This window comes from Cornus florida, unplaced genomic scaffold (assembly GCF_030987335.1).
Source record: "Cornus florida cultivar Cherokee Brave unplaced genomic scaffold, ASM3098733v1 CherokeeBrave_3.0.0_Hap2_Chr07, whole genome shotgun sequence".
Taxonomy (NCBI): Eukaryota; Viridiplantae; Streptophyta; class Magnoliopsida; order Cornales; family Cornaceae; genus Cornus; species Cornus florida.
In genome coordinates, this window is record NW_026775577.1 from 45,052,305 (window position 1) to 45,073,832 (window position 21,528).

Sequence of the window (21,528 nt, forward strand, 5' to 3'; positions counted from 1 at the left end):
TACATTTAATACCAAAATTTTTGGATAACACATTGGTACCTAATGAAGCCAACTCAGTTCAAACAATCAATTATGCAAGAGTTTAAATTCACTAGAATGCTTATTGAAGATTATAGAAGAAAACCCTGCAATTATCCAAGATTTTAGATACCGTAGAATGCATAACCAATGTCAATTTCAACTAAAAAAGATCATAATTTAGAGTAACAGGTGACAAATGAAAGAATTAAAAATTCATAAATTTATTTGTGCTATTAGTTATTTAGCACTATGTCAATACCTAGTTTTGATGGTGAAGGTGATCAGTGTGCCTGTTTAATCTTATTAAACTTCACAATGTTTTTTCTCTCATAAATATCAAATAATAACTTCTGAAATGTGTAATTGCCGCATACATTTAATACCAAAATTTTTGGATAACACATTGGTACCTAATGAAGCCAACTCAGTTAAAAAAAAAAAAAAAATTATGCAAGATTTTACATTCACTAGAATGCTTATTGAAAATTATAGAAGAAAACCCTACAATTATCCAAGATTTCAGATAAACTAGAATGCCTAACCAATGTCAATTTCAAGTAAAAAAGATCATAATTTAGATTACCAGATTACAAATGAAAGAATTAAAAATTCATAAATTTATGTGTGACATTAGTTATTCAACATTGTATCAATACCTAATTTAGATGGTGAAGGTGATCAGTGTGCTTATTTATTAAACTTCACAATGTTTTTTCTCTCGTAAATATCAAATAATAACCTCTGGAATGTGTAATTGCCGCATACATTTACTACCAAAATTTTTGGGTAATACATTGGTACCTAATGAGGCCAACTCAATTCAAACAATCAATTATGCAAGATTTTACATTCACTATAATACTTATTAAAGACTATTGAAGAAAACCCTACAATTATCCAAGATTTTAGTAACACTAGAATGCCTAACCAATGTCAATTTCAACCGAAAAAGATCACAATTTAGACTAACAGATGACAAATGAAAGAATTAAAAATTCATAAATTTATCTGTGCCATTAGTTAGTCAGCACTATGTCAATACCTAGTTTTGATGGTGAAGGTGATCAGCTTGCCTATTTATTAAATTTCACAATGTTTTTTCTCTCGTAAGTATCAAATAATAACCTCTTAAATGTGTAATTGCCGCATACATTTAATACCAAAATCTTTGGATAACACATTGGTACCTAATGAAGCCAACTCAGTTTAAAAAAAAAATTATACAAGATTTTACATTCACTAGAATGCTTATTGAAGATTATAGAAGAAAACCTTACAATTATCCAAGATTTCAGGTAAACTAGAATGCCTAACCAATGTCAATTTCAAGTAAAAAAGATCATAATTTAGACTAACAAATGACAATGAAAGAATTAAAATTTCATAAATTTATGTATGACATTAGTTATTGAGCACTGTGTCAATACTTAATTTAGATGGTGAAGATGATCAGTGTGCCTATTTATTAAACTTCACAATGTTTTTTCTCTCATAAATATCAAATAATAACCTCTGGAATGTGTAATTGCCGCATACATTTAATACCAAAATTTTTGGATAACACAGTGGTACCTAATGAAGCCAACTCAGTTCAAACAATCAATTATGCAAGATTTTACATTCACTACAATGCTTATTGAAGATTATAGAAGAAAACCCTATAATTATCCAAGATTTCAGATACTCTAGAATGTATAGTTAATGTCAATTTCAACTAAAAAAGATCATAATTTAGACTAACAGATGACAAATGAAAGAATTAAAAATTCATAAATTTATGTGTGACATTAGTTATTCAACACTGTGTCAATACCTACTTTTGATGGTAAAGGTGATCAGTGTGCCTATTTATTAAACTTCACAATGTTTTTTCTCTCATAAATATCAAATAATAACCTCTGGAATGTGTAATTGCCGCATACATTTAATACCAAAATAGGCACACTAACAAATGAAAGAATTAAAAATTCATATATTTATGTGTGACATTAGTTAGTCAGCACTGCGTCAATACCTAGTTTTGATGGTGAATGTGATCAGTGTGCCTATTTGTTAAACTTCACAATGTTTTTTCTCTCACAAATATCAAATAATAACCTCCGGAATGTGTAATTGCCGCATACATTTAATACCAAATTTTTCGGATAACACATTGGTACCTAATGAAGTCAACTCAGTTCAAAAAATCAATTATGAAAGATTTTAGATTCACTACAATGACAGATGACAAATGAAAGAATCATAAGTTCAGTTTTAAATCTATAATGTTCAGTTCAAAACATAAATTTTCCTGTATTTTGGACAATAAATGAACAATATTATTAAATGCACAATATTAATAACATGTATTAAGACTTACCAACCATCAAGCATTAATTAGGTCAATTGTAGATACCAGCTCAAGTTTATTGTAGATTTCTTTCCTGTTGATGAAGAGGAGAATCTTATTGAAGAAATCACCAATTTCTAGAAGGTATTATGTCAATCTGGGTTTTGATTATGGCTGCAACTTGGGCGGGCTAACCCAGCCCAATCCAGAAATTTTGAAATTGGGGCTTATATTCACAAATCGGGTTCATATTCGGATTGGGTTTTATCAAAACTCAGACAAATTCGGGCTGGGCTGGGCTCAACCCGAACCCAACCCAAAACCCTTTTTTTTTTCCTCCTTTCTCTCTCCTCTCTCTTTCTCTATCTGCCGCCGTCCATGGGCGAAGCTTGAGAGTTGAGAAGGGGGCTTAATTTTTTTTTTTTTTTTCTCTCTCCTTTCTCTCTCCTCTTTCTTCTTTTTCTTTCTCTTTTCTCTTTCGCTTTCTCTTTCTCTCTCTTCTTTTTCTTTATCTTTCTCTCTCTGCCGCCGTCCATGGGCGAAGCTTGAACAATCTGGGGTTTGATTTTTTGAACAAATCTAAAATGATATGGCGAAGCTTGAACCAATCTAGCGAAGCTTGAACAAACTAGAACAGCGGGCGATGGAAACTGAAAGATCTGGGTTTTGATTTTTTGAACAATCTGAAATGATATATCGATATGGGTTTTGAACTTTTGATTCTTGCACACAGATAGATAAAACTGAAATATATGGGTTTTGAACTTCTGATTCTTGTAGATTTTGTAACTTGCAGTTGGAGAGAGAGAGAGAGAGCGGAGCTGGAGGCGATAGGGGGCTGAAATGATTTGGCCTAAAAATATTTTGTTTTTTTATTTTTATAATAATATAATCAAATATATATATATAATATATATAAATTTTTTAAAAAAAAAAATTAAACCTCAACCCGTCAACCCGACCCAAATCATCCGAAAATATTCGGTTCGGGTTATGATCATAACCCATGTTGAGTACAATTCGGGTTGGCTCAACCCAACCCGCTTAGGGTTGAGGTTGAGTTGGGACTGAGCTGGGTTGGGCCAACCCAAATTGCAGCCCTAGTTTTGATTCAAAAAAAGAAATAAAAAAGTAAAAATAGAGGAGGGAGGAAGTTGGGTTTTGAATAAAAAATGAATTCAAAAGCAATATATTTTTTATGGAACAATGAGAGACGAATTAGGGTTTCGATTAAAGAAATTAAAAGAAAATAATGGAACAAAACGAAAAGGGGAGGAGAGCAATAGGAAAACCAAAAGGGAAGAAAGGGAAAAGGAAAGGGAAAGGGAAAGTGAAGGAGCGGGGCGCCAAAAATTTTGTGCTTTTCAACTTATTTCAACTTTTCTTTTTCTTATTTTCTTTTCTTTTTTTTTTTTTTTGTTTTTGGTTTACAGTTGGCACTTTTTAGCATTAAGTTTACCGCCGTTAGTTGACTTGTTTTTGTTGTGCAAAGCCAAACACGCCATTCATCAGCTAACTGCAAGGGACCGCAGAAAAAAAGACTACAGTGAATTTGCGCCCTATTTTTGCACTACAATATGTTGTTCATAGTGCCCTTAACCGTAGGGGTTGACATGGTGTTTGCTTTGGCTTTAGGACCTTGATGTTGGGTCCGAGTTCATATCATTTCACTCATGCACCGAATCACTTTTCCTTTCACGCATATATATATATATATATATATGAGAGTTGTTTCACAAAATAAGCTTAGGCTAATTAATTAATTACATTCACATAAATCATAAATTAAATTTGAACAACGATATTGTGTATGCCAATAAGAAAAAGCCATGCAGTAACAAACTAATTTAATAAGACCATTTAAGTATGTTATGTATTATGTAAACTTTATAATAGCTAGAAATGGAAGTGTAATTTGAAGGAATTAATGCACCCTATACACACACCGTATACACATGACCGTTATTCCGTTAAAATTAAAATTCGAAATCGCTTCAAAGAAACCCGGCTTCTATATATCAGAAATTGCAAGAAAACAAAACCCTTCTCTCTTGTTTGCTTAAACCCTAATAATTGATTGTGGGTCGTTTTTTGTCCTCCAAAAACTTAGCCCTCGCTATTTACATAATCGTGTACGACTAACCCTAATTTCAAGAAGCATTTACATATTCGTGAAACATATATTGTTAATAGAAGCAAGGAATGTGAAGAAAAGATGAAGAGAAAGCAAGAAGATGAGGTTCAATACAAGGTTGAGCAGAAGAGCGTGTGTAAACTTGGAGATGGAGCGGCATGGTTGAGGGGTACAATGATCGGGAAAGGAAGTTTTGGGTCAGTTTATTTCGCGGTTTCGAAGAAACCCAGGTTGCGACATAGCTATTTGCCTTCAATTATTGCTGTGAAATCTGCTGAGGTCTCTGGTTCAGGTTCAATCCAGAAGGAGAGAGAGGTTTTGAGTAACATCCAATGGTGCCCTTATATTATTCAATGTTTTGGGGATGAGATCACTACGAGTGAGAATGGTCAGATGGTGTATAATTTGTTGTTGGAGTATGGTTGTGGAGGAACCCTAGGTGGTTTGATTAAGAAATCTAACGGTTGTGGGTTGCCTGAATCCGATGTTAGGTGCTATACGAGGTCAATTCTTCGAGGCCTCTATCACATTCACAAGTGTGGCTATGTGCACCGTGATATAAAGCCTGAGAACATAATACTTCTGCCTATTACTACAGGTGCTGTTACCAAATTTAAGGCGAAGATTGGTGATTTCGGGTTGGCGAAGAGGATGGAAAAGTTTGATCCTTATTTGAGAGGCACTCCTCTATATTTGTCGCCTGAAGCTGTGGTTGATAACATACAAGAGCCTCCCTCTGATATTTGGGCTCTTGGCTGTATTGTGCTTGAGATGCTAACAGGGAAGCTGCCTTGGGATACGAAAGAAGATCAGGATGCCGAAAGCCTTCTATGCCAGATTGGTAAAGGGTGTACATTGCCTATAATTCCAAGCAACATATCAAAAGAGGGGAGGGATTTCTTGAAGGGTTGTTTTGTGAGGACGGCCAAGTTTAGATTGACAGCTGAAATGCTACTGAACCACCCATTCATAGAAGGATTAGTTGATGATGATGGAGAAGTTGAACAAGAGGACGAGGTCTTTAATGTTACGTTCTCTGATAATGATGACGACTTCAGTTCTTACAGCTTCTCGGATGGTTGTAGCTTCATATCTGAAGGAGACTCCTTCTATTCTTCGTCAGAAGAAGATGTAGAGGAGATGGATAATGAATTGGTTTCTAGTTTTGCTGAAGAAGAAGCATCAGAAGTTCAAGAAAGGGTGGACATTACAAAGTCTAGCAATGCTCCTGAACTTGACCAGGTTTCATCAAACAAAATGCAGCAGTGTCCAATTGCTTTTGCCATTCCTGCTGGACTATAGCACTTGTTGTCTCGGTACATTTAGTCATTCTTTAAAAGTATATTTAGAGGTCATTTTACAAAGAGCTTTCTTACTGTACATATGACATTACGTCTTCACGTGTCATATTTGTTAAAAGTCTAGGAATTATTGATTCTTTTCAATAGGTTATAAACACAGCATTTAAGTATGTTATAATTGTATTTCTTGGGCACTTTCATCAGCTCAACCCTTTGTATTTGACAACGAGATTCTTAAATCTAATGGCTTTGAGGTACTCGATTAAGAAACCTGTTATGGTGATATTGTTTAACACCATAATAACATTTGTATATAATGAGAAGCAATATAATTAATTTCATGATTTGTTTGTAAGATACTTCTAAAGGGTGCAATCATTTTAAACCTATTCTGTTTTATTTCCTTTTTGTTTAATTACATAGTTCTATATTAATCAAACCCTGTTTGATTGCTTAAAATTGACGAACATGGAACAAAAATCTGGATTGATATGACCATTTCAGACTTGAATGGAAGTTTTCAATGCTTGTACCAAGCTTTACAGCCATCAAAAAATTTTGTTTAGTGGTAGCCGCTAAAGATATCGATCATATTTTAAAAGAGGAATTGGTATGCTACACTTCCGCAATCTGAAACAGTGAATCATCAGTTGCCTCTTAAGAAACTCAGTGAATCAAGCTTACTTGATTTGGTTGTTCTATGGTCTAAGTAGTTAGTGGCATGTAGTAATATCAAGACAAATTCGTCTCTGGTCAACCTTTTTGTTGATAATATTGCATTGTGGGTGGACCTTAGAACAGATCACTTCTTGGGGTATTTACACTAACACTGAGATGGTTTCACTTTCTCATTCCACTTCATTGGATGAAATGGTGCATTTAAATGAGTTTTGAATGACATGCATATGCCACAGTTCCATGTATGAAAGTTAATTTCTGAATGTTAGAGGCGAAAGTGATACACTTACATTTTCTGGTTGAGGGTTCTGACAAGAAGCTACTTAAGGCTTCTTTTTGACGATGATTAGCTCAAATGACCACATTGAAGCTAAAAATATTGTTTTCACCTGTAGGATTCTGACTTTGGCATGAGACACTTTTATGCTGCATTTGATGCATTTATTTTTTTTTTGAAAAGTAGTATAACTTTGTTCAACACACTTTGAGAGACCATACATAGTACTTGGAATGTAATCAGTTCCTTCAATAAGCATTCTTAAGCCTCTAAACCTCATCTACATCATGCCCTTCTAGTAACATACACTTGAATGATAACAATGCAGCTATAATTTGCAGAAAAAAAAAAAGAAAAAAGAAAAAAAGAAGGAAGAACAAAAATAATGCCTTGTTTCTCTTTTACTAAGGGTATAAACAAATTGGGACTGATTCTGTAACAATTTTAGCAACCAGAGCAGCATTTTGCCACTCATCGATGGCAGTCTTGCTCAATGAGCTATTCACACAGGATCAGCAAGTCAATACACTTGAAACCAGAGACCATCCAACCAGCACGAACCACTGTTTGAATTCTGAGTCAGAACAGAAGAAACAAATGGCCACACATTGGCAGCAAAGCACAGAAAAGCAACCGAGCACAAAAAAACCGAGATCTTCCTTGAACTGCTAGCCAGAACTCCCATCAATAACAAAATTCTACTGTGAAGTTTAGTGATGAGTTTCAGGAGCCTTTGTCCCACTCAACTGATGTAACTTGTATCTCAGCAGGTCAGCAATCTTATTATACAAACTCAGCTGTACATTTCTGATTAAACTACGAATCATTGAAGTGAAAATACTCAGTGGTTTGCAAGATGTAAGACATCTGATTCCACAGCATGAGAGTTCGGTGAAACAGAATTGGGAAGTTGCAGAAGGCAAATACTGATCATTGTTGTCCCGAGGGTAGAAAAGCTTAAGCATATAGACCGGCATAATAGAATGTAGTGGAGAGCATGTCAGCATCATTGTAAACATCCTGAAAGCAGAGCCTCGTGAATGAAATAATCATCTATGCTAGAATGACACAGTTAAGAAGCTCAGTAAATTTTGCTACTAGCTCACTGCATCAATATCAAAGACGTGATGCCAACCAAGAGGCAAAATGCCTGAAGAGGAAGAACAGATGCCCCTCAAATACCTTGGCCTTCCTCCTTGTCCTAATGGCCTATAAAGAACAAACTGCACTGGCCTAGTTGAGAAGGTAACTAAAAAGATTTTTATTTGGACCAATAACTTTCTATCTGTGGCTGGGAAGGTGGAGCTTCTGAAAACAGTGATTACCCCTGTGATTCTGTACTGATGTAATGTAATATCTTCCATTTACCTGTATCAGTCATCAACCACCTTCAAAAGCTATGCAGAGACTTTCTATGGGGCAGCAAGGAAAATACCAAGAAGCTGCACTTACTCAGCTAGGATCTCATTACTAAAACCAAAGCTGAAGGAGGTTTAGGGGTGAGAAAGATTGTTGATGTTCAAAATGCAGCTTCTTACTCATTGAGTCGCCCAAGGTGGTCTGTAAATGCTAACTTTGTGATGTCGGATAGGCTCCCAACCATGGTGAATTTGCAAAAAAGAAATGTTATACTTGCAGCCAGATGTTCTTTATGTCTTCATGAGAGGGATACTACAGACCATATTTTCTTCTCCTGTCCATTTGCTCAACAGGTGTGGCGTTGGGTTACCTCCTTGCAGAACTGGGAAATGTCCACTTTTGAAGGTGGAACTCAATTAGGAGAATGGTACTCCTGGTTTCGACAGCAACATCAATCCAAGATATTTCGTAGCTATTTTGCTTGGATTCAATGAGCTCTCACAGCTCTCTCAACAAAAGAATGAAGGTGTCAACACACCAAATACAGTTTACTTAAGCTGTTACACAATATAAGAATGGATACACAGCTCTAAGCACACAATAGAAGAAACCGTAGTTCTCACTTCTCTGCAATCAATAGAATAGACCTGACAACACACAATGCAGCTTCACTTGATGATCAAACTGGGTTCCCACAGCCTCGTGTCAGCCTGATACACTTGCTTGAATGAAGTACTCAATTAGATAAGCAAGGTAACACAAGAACAGTTCTCAATAGGCTTAAACCCTAACTTCAAGGGTAAAAGAGTCACTTCACAATGCAGTCTCAAGAATGACCTGCAATAGCCTTCCACATCTCTATATAGCTAAGATACACTTGCTTAAGAGATGAACTCAGTGAAACCAGCAAGGTCACTCAGTATAAACACACAAAAGGCTTAACCTTAATAAACCCTAGCCTTCAAGCTCTCAAGAGTAAATCTGTAATGTAGCCTCAGGCACAACCCAAACTTCACTCCCCCAGTCTTCAATAGGTAAGATACACTTGCTCACATATCTATCACATTAAACATGGCAAGGTATAACATTGCAGATACACACCAGCCTTGAAAACAGCCACAACCAAAGTTTTAGGCTCAGAATGGTAAAACTGTAAATCCACTAGAATCTTGAGCACAACAGGATTCCCACAGACATAATACTGCTAACCAATCATGCTCAAATGATGGTTTACATTAGGACAGCAAGGTATCAACATTGGATGCACACAACAGCAACTTTAGGGTTAAAACCCTAGTCTTTAGCATATGCCAAACACAGCCTTAAGATAATTCAAGTTCTCATCAACCAAAGGCTCCCTCAGCTTGGCATTGATGGATTTCACTTGGTCTGAAGCTTGGACAAGGTACACCAACAAGGACTCAACAATGCAGCTCATAAAGCATCAAAATAATAGCTCACAGCAGGTGTATTTTGCTGCTACTGTAACATTCTGGTTTAAGGGGCAGTTCTGTAAATCCATGACTGGACCTCCTTGAATATAGTTCTCACAACTTTCTTTCATCATATTACACTCAATCAAACCACCACTTCTCAGTATATAGCAAGATAATTTCAATTTGCCACTCAATATCAGCCACAAAACAGTTTTCTGCAATAGCGCTGTTCTTAGGGATAGAAATGTAATTCTGCACCAGCACAACTCAGTTCATGCTTCTCCCATTCATATATGATCAATTTACATATGCTCAGATGAAATTCACAGCAATATCTTGGTGGTATTGTACTCACATTACACAAAGCATGATGGTAAACATTAGTAAACCCTAACTAATGGGGTCTACTATACCAAAAACTGAAATGGTCATTCTATTAACCTTTTCCCCACTTAATTAGCTTTAAATCACCAAATTAAACATGCTCAGAATATAGACAATCAATGTATAGCTCAAGTCTAACAAGTTAAGCTCAGATTTAAAGTACTTAAACCAGAAAATCAATTCATACTAGAGGTTTGAGATATGAAAATTGATACCAACCTCATTGTGTTGTTTTATAGGCAACTTCGGCAGTAGTAAACCAGAAGTGAATACAGCAGCATTGGTCCTCCTCAACCTCCCTTTGCGCCAGAAAATCGGCACCAAAGAACCTTCATGATCTTCAACACTTTTGTGCTCTCTTTTAGTGGAATTTTGAGATCCATTGTAGCTCAAATCATCAAGCAAACTTTTGTAAAACCTTCTTCATTTTTCAGCCCTCGAGCAGCTCACAGTATGTAACGACCCTAGTTGATGCCAAAAGTTAAAAAAAAAATTCGGCATAACCTCCCCTAAAAATTGGCCTTCAACAACCTGTCCCAATACACAAAACACATAAAATCATCCAGCATCCCATTCATCCGTTCATTATACCTCAACATAGTTCCTCTCATGGTGGAACATTCACACACCAATTAATCTAAATTAACATAATTACAGTCCCAAAATACATGGTTAAGATTTAAAGTCCCTGTCTTACAAAGTTACATGATACAATTGCATGGAAACATATACCATAATTCCATTAGTTTCATTTACATCAAACAAAAGATAAGTTCGTTCTTAAGTTACAAGGCCATGAATACTAACTTAGTTACATCTCCACAACTATGAACATACATAAAATGGTCAAAATACAAAATAGCAAACAACTTTCTAACAACTTTCAAGCTTGAGGTGGATTGTCGTCCACCGGTTCATTTCCAAGACCTAAAAAAAATAATATAAATGGTAGGGTGAGCATAAAGCTCAGTAGGTGACACTTAAGACACAATTCTTGTGTCCTTGTGAATCCAAACAAAGCATAGGCCAATGGGAAATAGGGATCATGCAATATAGGGAATTAAAACAATATGCACGTCAATTCCAATTATAAACCATGCAGTGCAATGAAATGCAATGCATGCTAATGTCACTCCCCATTTTCATTCACAAAACCATCACTTTCAAATGTTAATACAGCCCGCCCTTTGGTAACCCCGCCGCGACACGAGAGGAGGATTGGCTATCGTCCTTAGACCTTTGGTAACCCCGCAGCGTCATCGAGGGGCCCGAATAGCTCAACCACACTAGGGCGACTCCCTAGTCCCCTCTAGGCTATATTAACCTCCGGCCCGTTGGTAACCCCGCAACGACCGGGTTTATCAAAATTATTTGACAAAACTCTTCTCCCATTTTCATTTCAAGACAAATTCTCCCATTTCATGCATCCCAATGACATGTGCATGGATGTATATATGTTCCATACATTCAATGTCATGGCATTTAAAATTCTACACCATAAAATTAAACATTCAACATGTTCAACATCTCCCAAGTAATTATTAACACATTAAGATACAACAAAATACATTTAAGCATGCTTTACACATAAAACAACTCACATTCATACACATGAATTTCTCTAGACAACATTTAAAATAATCATTGATACAATTAACTTCTAATTAAGCATACTTGGCACAACAAAGGAGTATAACTCACAATGGAACAAGAAGGTAGTGGATTAAGGTGTCCCTACCTCAAAATGAGCAAAATCCCTAGAAATGGGTTCTTAAATTCGAGCTCCCAAAGAGGACCAAAAACTGGAATTTCTGGTACTAGCACGTAGAGCTCGTCGTGCTCGTCGTTTTGCCTCAAACGGCACCTAAATCCGCCAAGAATTGAGAGAGAAATCAAGGATTGAAGTTGAAAAAGAAAAAAAGAAAAGGAAAAGACAGAAGCAGCGAGAGAGAAAGACTTAAGCTGTCCGAGAGAGAAAGCAAATTGGAAACTAAATGGGTCTGTAATGACCCTTATATCACAGGTGGGCCCCACAGTGGAAAAGTCATTGTTTACTAATAATATATATAGATAAAGTCAAAAACTTTACATTCTCCCCAACTTTAAAAAGATTTCGTCCCCGAAATCAAGACATACCTGGAGAAGAAAACAACTCTGGATACTTAGAGCGAACCTCATGTTCGAGCTCCCAAGTAGCCTCCTCGACTCCGTGGTGTCTCCAAAGGATTTTCACCATTGGTATCGTCTTGTTCCTCAACACCTTCTGTTGTGTGTCAAGGATTTGAATTGGTCCTTCCTCATAGGAAACATCCTCATCAATGTCTACATCAACCCAACTCAAAATGTGAGATGGACCTGGCTCGTACTTCCGTAACATCGATACATGGAAAACATTGTAGACCCTATCCAACTGTGGTGGCAAAGCAAGTCTGTAGGCAACCTCTCCTACACGGTCCAAAATCTCAAATGGTCCAATGAATCGTGGCGACAACTTGCCACTTTTCCCGAATCTCATCAATCCCTTCCGTGGAGAAACCCGAAGAAAAGCGTGGTCTCCCACCTCAAAGGATAACGACCGTCTCTGCTTATCCGCATAACTCTTCTGTCGGCTCTGAGCTGTAAGTAACCTCTGTCTTATCAACTTAATCTTCTCAGTAGTCTCGAGTACAATGTCAGGTCCTAAGGTGGCTGTCTCGCCTACCTCAGTCCAACAAACAGGAGACCTACAAGGTCTACCATACAACGCCTCAAATGGAGCCATCTGAATGCTCGCCTGATAACTGTTGTTGTAGGCAAATTCAATAAGTGGAAGGTGATCCTCCCAACTACCACCCAAGTCAAGCACACATGCCCGGAGCATATCCTCCAAAATCTGGATAGTACGCTCCGACTGACCGTTAGTCTGTGGATGGAATGCCGTACTTAGATGCAACGCTGAGCCAAACGCTGCTTGAAGTCCTTCCCAGAACTTCGAAGTGAACTTGGCATCCCTATCTGAAACAATGGTTACTGGAACTCCATGCAACCTTACAATCTCCTTCACATAAAGAACACCAAGCTTCTCTGCATCATCTGTTGCCTTAATAGGCAAAAAGTGAGCCGTCTTGGTCAATCTGTCAATGATGACCCATACGGACTCATTGCCCCTTCGTGACCTTGGAAAACCTGTCACAAAATCCATAGCAATATGCTCCCATTTCCATTGCGCAACAGGTAATGGTTGCAACAAACCGGCTAGTCTCTGATGCTCAGCCTTCACTTGCTGACAGGTAAGGCATCTAGCTACAAACTGTGCAACATCTTTCTTCATCTCGTTCCACCAATACTGACGTCTCAAATTGTGATACATCTTGGTACCACCTAGATGAACTGCAAAGCAGGAAGTGTGAAACTCTCATAAGACGTCCTCACGACAAACCGTAGGAACCACCAACAAACCCCTGAATCGTAGACCCCCATCTGCATACAAGGCCCAATCTTTCACTGTCTCACCACTGGAGATCAAAGCGTGAATGGCATCTAAATCCGAGTCCTGTCTCTGTGACTCAATCACTCGTACAACAAGAGTAGGCTGAGCCACAAGACTAAACAAGAATGCCGGCTCGCTGTCAACATCATCATCAAAATAATACAATCCCATCTCTGTCAAATCCTTAAGCACCTTCCACTTCCGAATAGCCAGACAGGCCAAAGTTCCACGAGATTTTCGGCTTAAGGCATCTGCTACCACATTTGCCTTGCCCGGATGATACTGCAAGTCAAAATTATAATCTTCCAAGAATTCAACCCATCTTCTCTGTCTATTGTTCAAGTCCTTTTGGGAGAAAAGGTACTTGAGACTTTTATGATCCGAGTACACCTCGAATCTCTCACCATACAAGTAGTGTCTCCAACACTTCAAAGCAAACACAACTGCCGCCAACTCCAAATCATGAGTAGGGTAGTTGTACTCGTGAGTCTTCAATTGTCGAGACTCATAAGCCACTACTCTACCATCCTGCATCAACACACACCCTAAACCATCACGTGAAGCATCACAATAGATCACATAACCCAAGCCACGCTCAGGTATCACCAACACTGGAGCCGTAGTCAACCTTGTCTTCAATTCCTGGAAAGATGACTCACAGGCTTCATTCCATGCAAACTTTATCCCTTTCCGGGTTAAACGGGTCATAGACGCTGCTAAACGAGAGAAATCTTTCACAAATCTCCAGTAGTAACCCGTTAAACCAAGAAAACTACGGATCTCAAACACATTCTGGGGTGCTCCCAATTCAAAATAGCTTCAATCTTTGATGGATCAACTGACACTCCTCCTTCTGAAACAACATGTCCCAAAAACTTCACCTCTTGTAGCCAAAACTCACATTTCTCATATTTGGCATACAACCAGTGCTCCCGCAAAATCTGTAAAACAATACTTAAATGGATCTCGTGCTCCTCCCGAGATCGTGAATGCACAAGAATGTCATCCACGAAAACTACCACAAACTGGTCCAAGTAATCATGAAAGACGCGGTTCATTAAGTCCATGAATGCCGCTGGAGCATTAGTCAAGCCAAAAGGCATAACAAGGAACTCCTAGTGTCCATACCGTGTACGGAATGCTGTCTTCGGGATATCCTCATCCCTAACCCGCAACTGATAATAGCCAGACCTCAAGTCAATCTTGGAGAAACAACTGGCTCCCCTCAACTGATCAAATAAATCATCTATCCTTGGCAAAGGATATTTGTTCTTGATGGTGGCACAATTCAACTTCCGATAATCGATGCACAACCTCAAAGAACCATCTTTCTTCTTGGCAAACAAGACCGGTACGCCCCATGGTGACACACTCAGTCGGATGAAACCTTTCATCCTCAAATCATCAAGCTGTCTTTTTAATTCCTCCAATTCAACTGGTGCCATACGATACGGTGCCATAGAAATCGGCGCGGTACCGGGCATCAAGTCAATAGTAAACTCCACTTCTCGGTGTGGAGGCAACTCTGTCAAATCCTCCGGAAACACATCCAGAAAATCACGAACAACTGCAGGATAATATTCTTCCGCAACATCATCCTCTTCGGCTATAAGGCTAGCCAAAAAGTAATCACCACGACCCCGTCCACGAATTCTATAAAACGATGAAATATGTGAATCACTCCGATCTCCCACAAAAAAGAAACAGTCTCCCTCGGGAGTACAAACTGTAACCTTTCCTCTGAAACAGTCGATCGTGGCATGAAAGGAAGCTAACCAATCCATCCGAGAATGACATCAAAGCTAGTCATCTCCAGGAGGATAAGGTCAAACACAAGGTCCGCCCGGCTATCACAATGGAACAGTCCCTCACGACTCGGCTCAAAGACACTAAAACTCCAACTGGCGTATCAACACACAACGCCCGATCCATAAAACTGACCTCTAACCCCGATGCAAGTGCAAATGATGATGAAATGAAAGAATGAGATGCACCAGAATTAAACAAAACACGGGCCCAAGAACCAAACACTGGAAATATGCCTCGGAGAACTGAAGATCCAGGAGATGTATCAGTCGGTGCAAGGGTAAAGACACGCCTCTGTGGTGCTTGTGCCTGTGAACTACTAATCTGAACACCAGACTGTTGTGCCGACACAGTAGGAGTATCCCTCCTAGCTGGTCGTGAACCCTGAGAAGACAAGGCAGGCTGTGGTGGTGGCGGCGGTGGTCTGAAACCTGATTGAACCGTAGCCGACTGTGACGGCCTCTGCCGTGACCCTCTGCCACTAGTGGTGCCTGCTCCTTGACTCGGACAGTCCCGAATCAAATGGCCCTGCTGGCCACACCCATAACAAGCCTTCAGAGCTGAAGAAACTGAAGTCAATCTCATAGGACAACTGGACTTGTAATGCCCAGGCTGCTGACATTGATAACAAACAACTCCACCCTTGTCAGATCCAACTGGCATAGGAGTGGTAGGAACAGATTGTGTAGATTGTTGCCCCTGAAACTGAAATGAACCACCCTTGTTCTTCTTCCAAGAAGATCCTTTTGAGGATGGCCCTGCACCACTCTTTTGCTTCCACTGTTCCCTTCTCGCATCCTTATCTCTGTTATCCGCTTCTAACATTAAAGCCCTTTCCACTGCTTCAGAATATACCTTGATGAATTGTGCCGTGATCAATGGCCTCATCCGATCATTAAGACCAGAAACAAACTTCCGAGTCTTGTTAACTTCATCTCTCACCATTTCTGGAGCAAAGCGAGAAAGTGAAGTGAACTTGTTTTCATATTCTGCCACTGACATGCTCCCTTGGATAAGGTTATGAAACTGGTCTTGTAACTCCCATCTTTTGGAAAGCGGAAAGTACTTTTCATAAAACAATTCCTTAAACTTGTCCCAACTCATCTCCTCCACCTTGTACCGACTCGTAACCGACTTCCACCATAATTTGGCATCCTTAGCAAACTTATAAGTAGCTAGGATGATCTTCAAATGATCCTCCGTCACATCCATTGAAATCAATTGAGTATCAACTTGCTCCATGTAGTCATCTGCTATCATTGGATCCGCACTGCCCTCAAACATAACCGACATCAGCTGAGAAAACCCCTTAATAATCTTGAGACGCTTCTGAGCTGGCGTCTCCTCAACTTGAACTGTAGGTTGTGGTGCCGACTGCGACTGAGCAACAATCGTTGCCCTCACGACATTTTGTAACAAACGATTAAACTCCAGTGCCACAGAACCTTCACCCACTTCTACGGGTGCTTCAACATTATCCCTCCTTGTGGGGACAACTCTCGGGGGAATCAAGTCCCTAAGAAGTGTGTCCTCATCATTTAGCTCCTCCGGATTGGAGCTGGAGCTCTCGCCAACATCACCCCTAGTCGGTCTAAGGCCAACTTCCCTGATTTCCTCATGCCGTGACATCGTTCTATAAAACAAAGGAAACAATTCAATAACGATAACACTAAGGTCCAACCGTGAACAACCCAACGCAAAAAGATACTGTACAAACATTTAGCATGTAATACTATGCAATGAACACATTAATATAGGCATATAAGCACATAAGCACGTAAGCAAGTAAGCAGTTAAGCATGTTTTTTTCAAATAGCAAAACACTTTTCCAAATAAGGAAATAACAATGCAAATGACTTCACAGATAACCCTAGGTAAGCCTCTACCCGTCGTCCTAATGGTATTCGAAACATCGCTCTGATACCAAATTTGTAACGACCCTAGCTGATGCCAAAATTTAAAAAAAAAAAAATTCGGCATAACCTCCCCTAAAAATTGGCCTTCAACAACCTGTCCCAATACACAAAACACATAAAATCATCCACATCCCATTCATCCGTTCATTGTACCTCAACATAGTTCCTCTCATGGTGGAACATCCACACACCAATTAATCTAAATTAACATAATTACAGTCCCAAAATACATGGTTAAGATTTAAAGTCCCTGTCTTACAACATTACATGATACAATTGCATGGAACATATACCATAATTCCATTAGTTTCATTTACATCAAACAAAAGATAAGTTCGTTCTTAAGTTACAAGGCCATGAATACTAACTTAGTTACATCTCCACAACTATGAATATACATAAAATGGTCAAAATACAAAATAGCAAACAACCTTCTAACAACTTTCAAGCTTGAGGTGGATTGTCGTCCACCGGTTCATTTCTAAGACCTAAAAAAAATAATATAAATAGTAGGGTGAGCATAAAGCTCAGTAGGTGACACTTAAGACACAATTCTTGTGTCCTTGTGAATCCAAACAAAGCATAGGCCAATGGGAAATAGGGATCATGCAATATAGGGAATTAAAACAATATGCACGTCAATTCCAATTATAAACCATGCAGTGCAATGAAATGCAATGCATGCTAATGTCACTCCCCATTTTCATTCACAAAACCATCACTTTCAAATGTTAATACAGCCCGCCCTTTGGTAACCCCGCCGCGACACGAGAGGAGGATTGGCTATCGTCCTTAGACCTTTGGTAACCCCGCAGCGTCATCGAGGGGCCCGAATAGCTCAACCACACTAGGGCGACTCCCTAGTCCCCTCTAGGCTATATTAACCTCCGGCCCGTTGGTAACCCCGCAACGACCGGGTTTATCAAAATTATTTGACAAAACTCTTCTCCCATTTTCATTTCAAGACAAATTCTCCCATTTCATGCATCCCAATGACATGTGCATGGATGTATATATGTTCCATACATTCAATGTCATGGCATTTAAAATTCTACACCATAAAATTAAACATTCAACATGTTCAACATCTCCCAAGTAATTATTAACACATTAAGATACAACAAAATACATTTAAGCATGCTTTACACATAAAACAACTCACATTCATACACATGAATTTCTCTAGACAACATTTAAAATAATCATTGATACAATTAACTTCTAATTAAGCATGCTTGGCATAACAAAGGAGTATAACTCACAATGGAACAAGAAGGTAGTGGATTAAGGTGTCCCTACCTCAAAATGAGCAAAATCCCTAGAAATGGGTTCTTAAATTCGAGCTCCCAAAGAGGACCAAAAGCTGGAATTTCTGGTACTAGCACGTAGAGCTCGTCATGCTCGTCGTTTTGCCTCCAACGGCACCTAAATCCGCCAAGAATTGAGAGAGAAATCAAGGATTGAAGTTGAAAAAGAAAAAAAGAAAAGGAAAAGACAGAAGCAGCGAGAGAGAGAGACTTAAGCTGTCCGAGAGAGAAAGCAAATTGGAAACTAAATGGGTCTGTAATGACCCTTATATCACAGGTGGGCCCCACAGTGGAAAAGTCATTGTTTACTAATAATATATATAGATAAAGTCAAAAACTTTACACAGTATTGCTTACAGATTCACAAAAGAGGCACACATGACAGACTGCTATAACAGCCTCTTTATAGTGTCCTCATTGCAACCCTACTATGGATAAGACCTTGTCACCTTTTGCCAATGAATTGTGAATATAGTACTCTCTATGAAGGACCACAGTACACATGTCAGAGGTATAATCATGCCGCACATTTGTACACAAACTTCCACAAATACCCCTTTAGCCGACACTTGTTGCACACCAGAAAATGCTAACCTTTATCATACAAACCTAGACCATTTGATACAATGCACCTTCTGTAGAGTGCTTCACATTGTCTCAGAAATATAGATTGACCAAGATATCCTCGAGAATATGGGCATGCTAACTGAAATACCCTTCAATGGTACACATGTCACACACATCAGCAAACTGTCTGTACCAACATATATGTGACTGAATGAAACTGAAACATGAGTGTTGAACCAACAACTTGAGCTTCATTAGCCCGTGGTTAACCTTGGCAGCACAATATGTCCTCTGAATTGATAATGCTGAGAATGTAGTGTACTTGAACTAAAATGGCATGGTGAGGTAATGACTGTAATACCCTTAAGTCTGACATACAACATATGACATTTAAAGTGCAAAACACCTTGATCAAACATGGGATCAACAGTACCAGAATGATCAATTGACACACCATTCTCACGAGATTCAATAAGATGCTTTTGATGGGAAGTTCCACTTAGTTTCCATTCCAAACATTGCAGCATTCTAAAAGTGTCCAAAGAAAGTTCAGCAAACTTGACCTGAAATGACAATGCAAAAGCAAGAGAGTTTTTTTGCAAGTCATTTTTTGAATCAAGTACCAAACAGTGTCATACCGATAGCCAGTCATTAAAACTAATTACCTATCCCTGGTGATAGCTTTGTCAGCATGTAGCGCGAAATTTTAGAACCTTCTTTGCATTGAAACGAGTCACGTATGGGAGAAAAGATGGATATATAAGAATCATACACAGGACAATGCCGCAAAGGCTGAATATTCATTGAGGATATATCAGCTTTCATAAACCGGACGATTTCTTGCAGCAGTTGTTGCCACTATTTGAAGTTGGTTTTCTAAGAAGAAATCATTCAAATATCAAGCAGGCAATATAAAATCTGGATACAGAGTTCTCTTCTGACAAGAGGTGGTGAATAACACTGTTAAGAAGCTCAGTACATTTTGCAACTAACTTACTGCATCAATATCAGAAAACGTGAGGCCAACCAACCGGTAAAATGCCTGATACTGCATCAATATCAGAAAACGTGAGGCCAACCAACCGGTAAAATGCCTGAAGAGTGATTCCAGAGAGCGAAGATGTCTCATTTCTCAAGGGAAATGTCACAGAAAAACTGATTTTCAAAAGCAAATACTACAAAGCTGTTTTTGCAACGCAACACAAATGGTACTTACTCACCTTCCGAAATAGAAGGGAAAAAAAATATAATATATATATAGTTCTAGATGATTCTCTCCAAGTAAACCTGCAATATATCCTATAACAATAGTGGCTTTGCAACTCATTCTTCCTTGTATTGATCTGAGATACCTCATTTGGGAAAGGAACGCTACATCTATACTCAGCATGAATTATGAACATAATGGAAGCGCCCTTGGAAAAAGTTTGGTAGAACATGAAAAATCCCTTTAACAACATTTAAAATGTACAAAATAAAAATATTCTGAGTCCTTAAATTTTTTTTTTTTTTTCCCCCTGAATTCTGAGATCTTAGTCAGTATTAACATTATAACTTATCAATTAAATGTGAAAATACGGAGGAAAGAAAAAGAGAAAAGGGAAGTATAAATGTGACTTTCTATTTTTCTATCCGTTAAGTTCCACACTCAAAATTTTATGAATTTCCTGGTTACTTCCCCTTTCAGGGACAAATTTTTTTTCCAAAGTCAATCATGTAGCATAGACATGGAAGGAATTATATTATCATTTCATGTGCCCAAATCAATAACATGGGTTAGAAACTTATAATTTATTGTTCTACTTCTATGAGTCTATCTTCGAATTAATGAGAAGTAGTGCATCAACTGGCAAGTCATGCAAAATTTTTGACAAACCGTTGGTCATTTAGATTTTCATTTCTAAGGTTAATTCATCAATAAAATACTTTGGTCATTTAGATTTTCCATTGAGCTGCATGGAGCTCCCATCAGTTCATACACCGTTTGACATGTTACATTGTCCGGGATGCTGAGAGCTAATGCGTTGTACTGTCATGTGAATTGTTCGTGGGGAGTTTAAGCTCATTAATCTAATTGATTTCTGACAGTAGGAGATTTTGGAGGGATTAATATGAAATCCGGAGTGCAACTCTCATTTCATAGTGAAATCTCTACATATTGGGAAGATAATGGATGCCACAACATGAAGAGTGCAGCTCTTACTTTCCTTGAGAAATTTATTGACTCTGATTTCCTAATTGTATTCCAGTCTTGTCATTGTGATTCGAAAAATAGTATTGCAAGGAAGCCACAACTGTTGGTTTTCTAAAATATTTACGAAATCACAAGGTTCATTTTCTAAATAATTATATAAATTGCCATCCCCATTGTACTTCTGAATCTGCTTTCATTTTGTTATTTGAAGTCTTGATTAGTTGAGATTGGTAATCACCTGCTACCCTTCCCCAAACCCTAGGCATCCCAAGTAATTTCTGAACCCAAATTAATCCTAACTCTGATTTTTTTTTTTTTTTTTTTTTTCAGTTATAATTTTGCAATTTTCT

The 21,528-nt window shown here is 38.3% G+C and overlaps 1 protein-coding gene across 1 annotated transcript; it reads left to right on the forward strand.

Moving 5' to 3' along the window:
• Positions 1 to 4,423: 4,423 nt before the first annotated feature.
• LOC132267658 (mitogen-activated protein kinase kinase kinase 20-like) lies at positions 4,424 to 6,120 on the forward strand. The gene has a single exon (XM_059768789.1). It carries the CDS (start codon positions 4,566 to 4,568, stop codon positions 5,784 to 5,786), a length of 1,221 nt encoding a protein of 406 aa, XP_059624772.1. The 5' UTR covers positions 4,424 to 4,565; the 3' UTR covers positions 5,787 to 6,120.
• Positions 6,121 to 21,528: the final 15,408 nt, after the last annotated feature.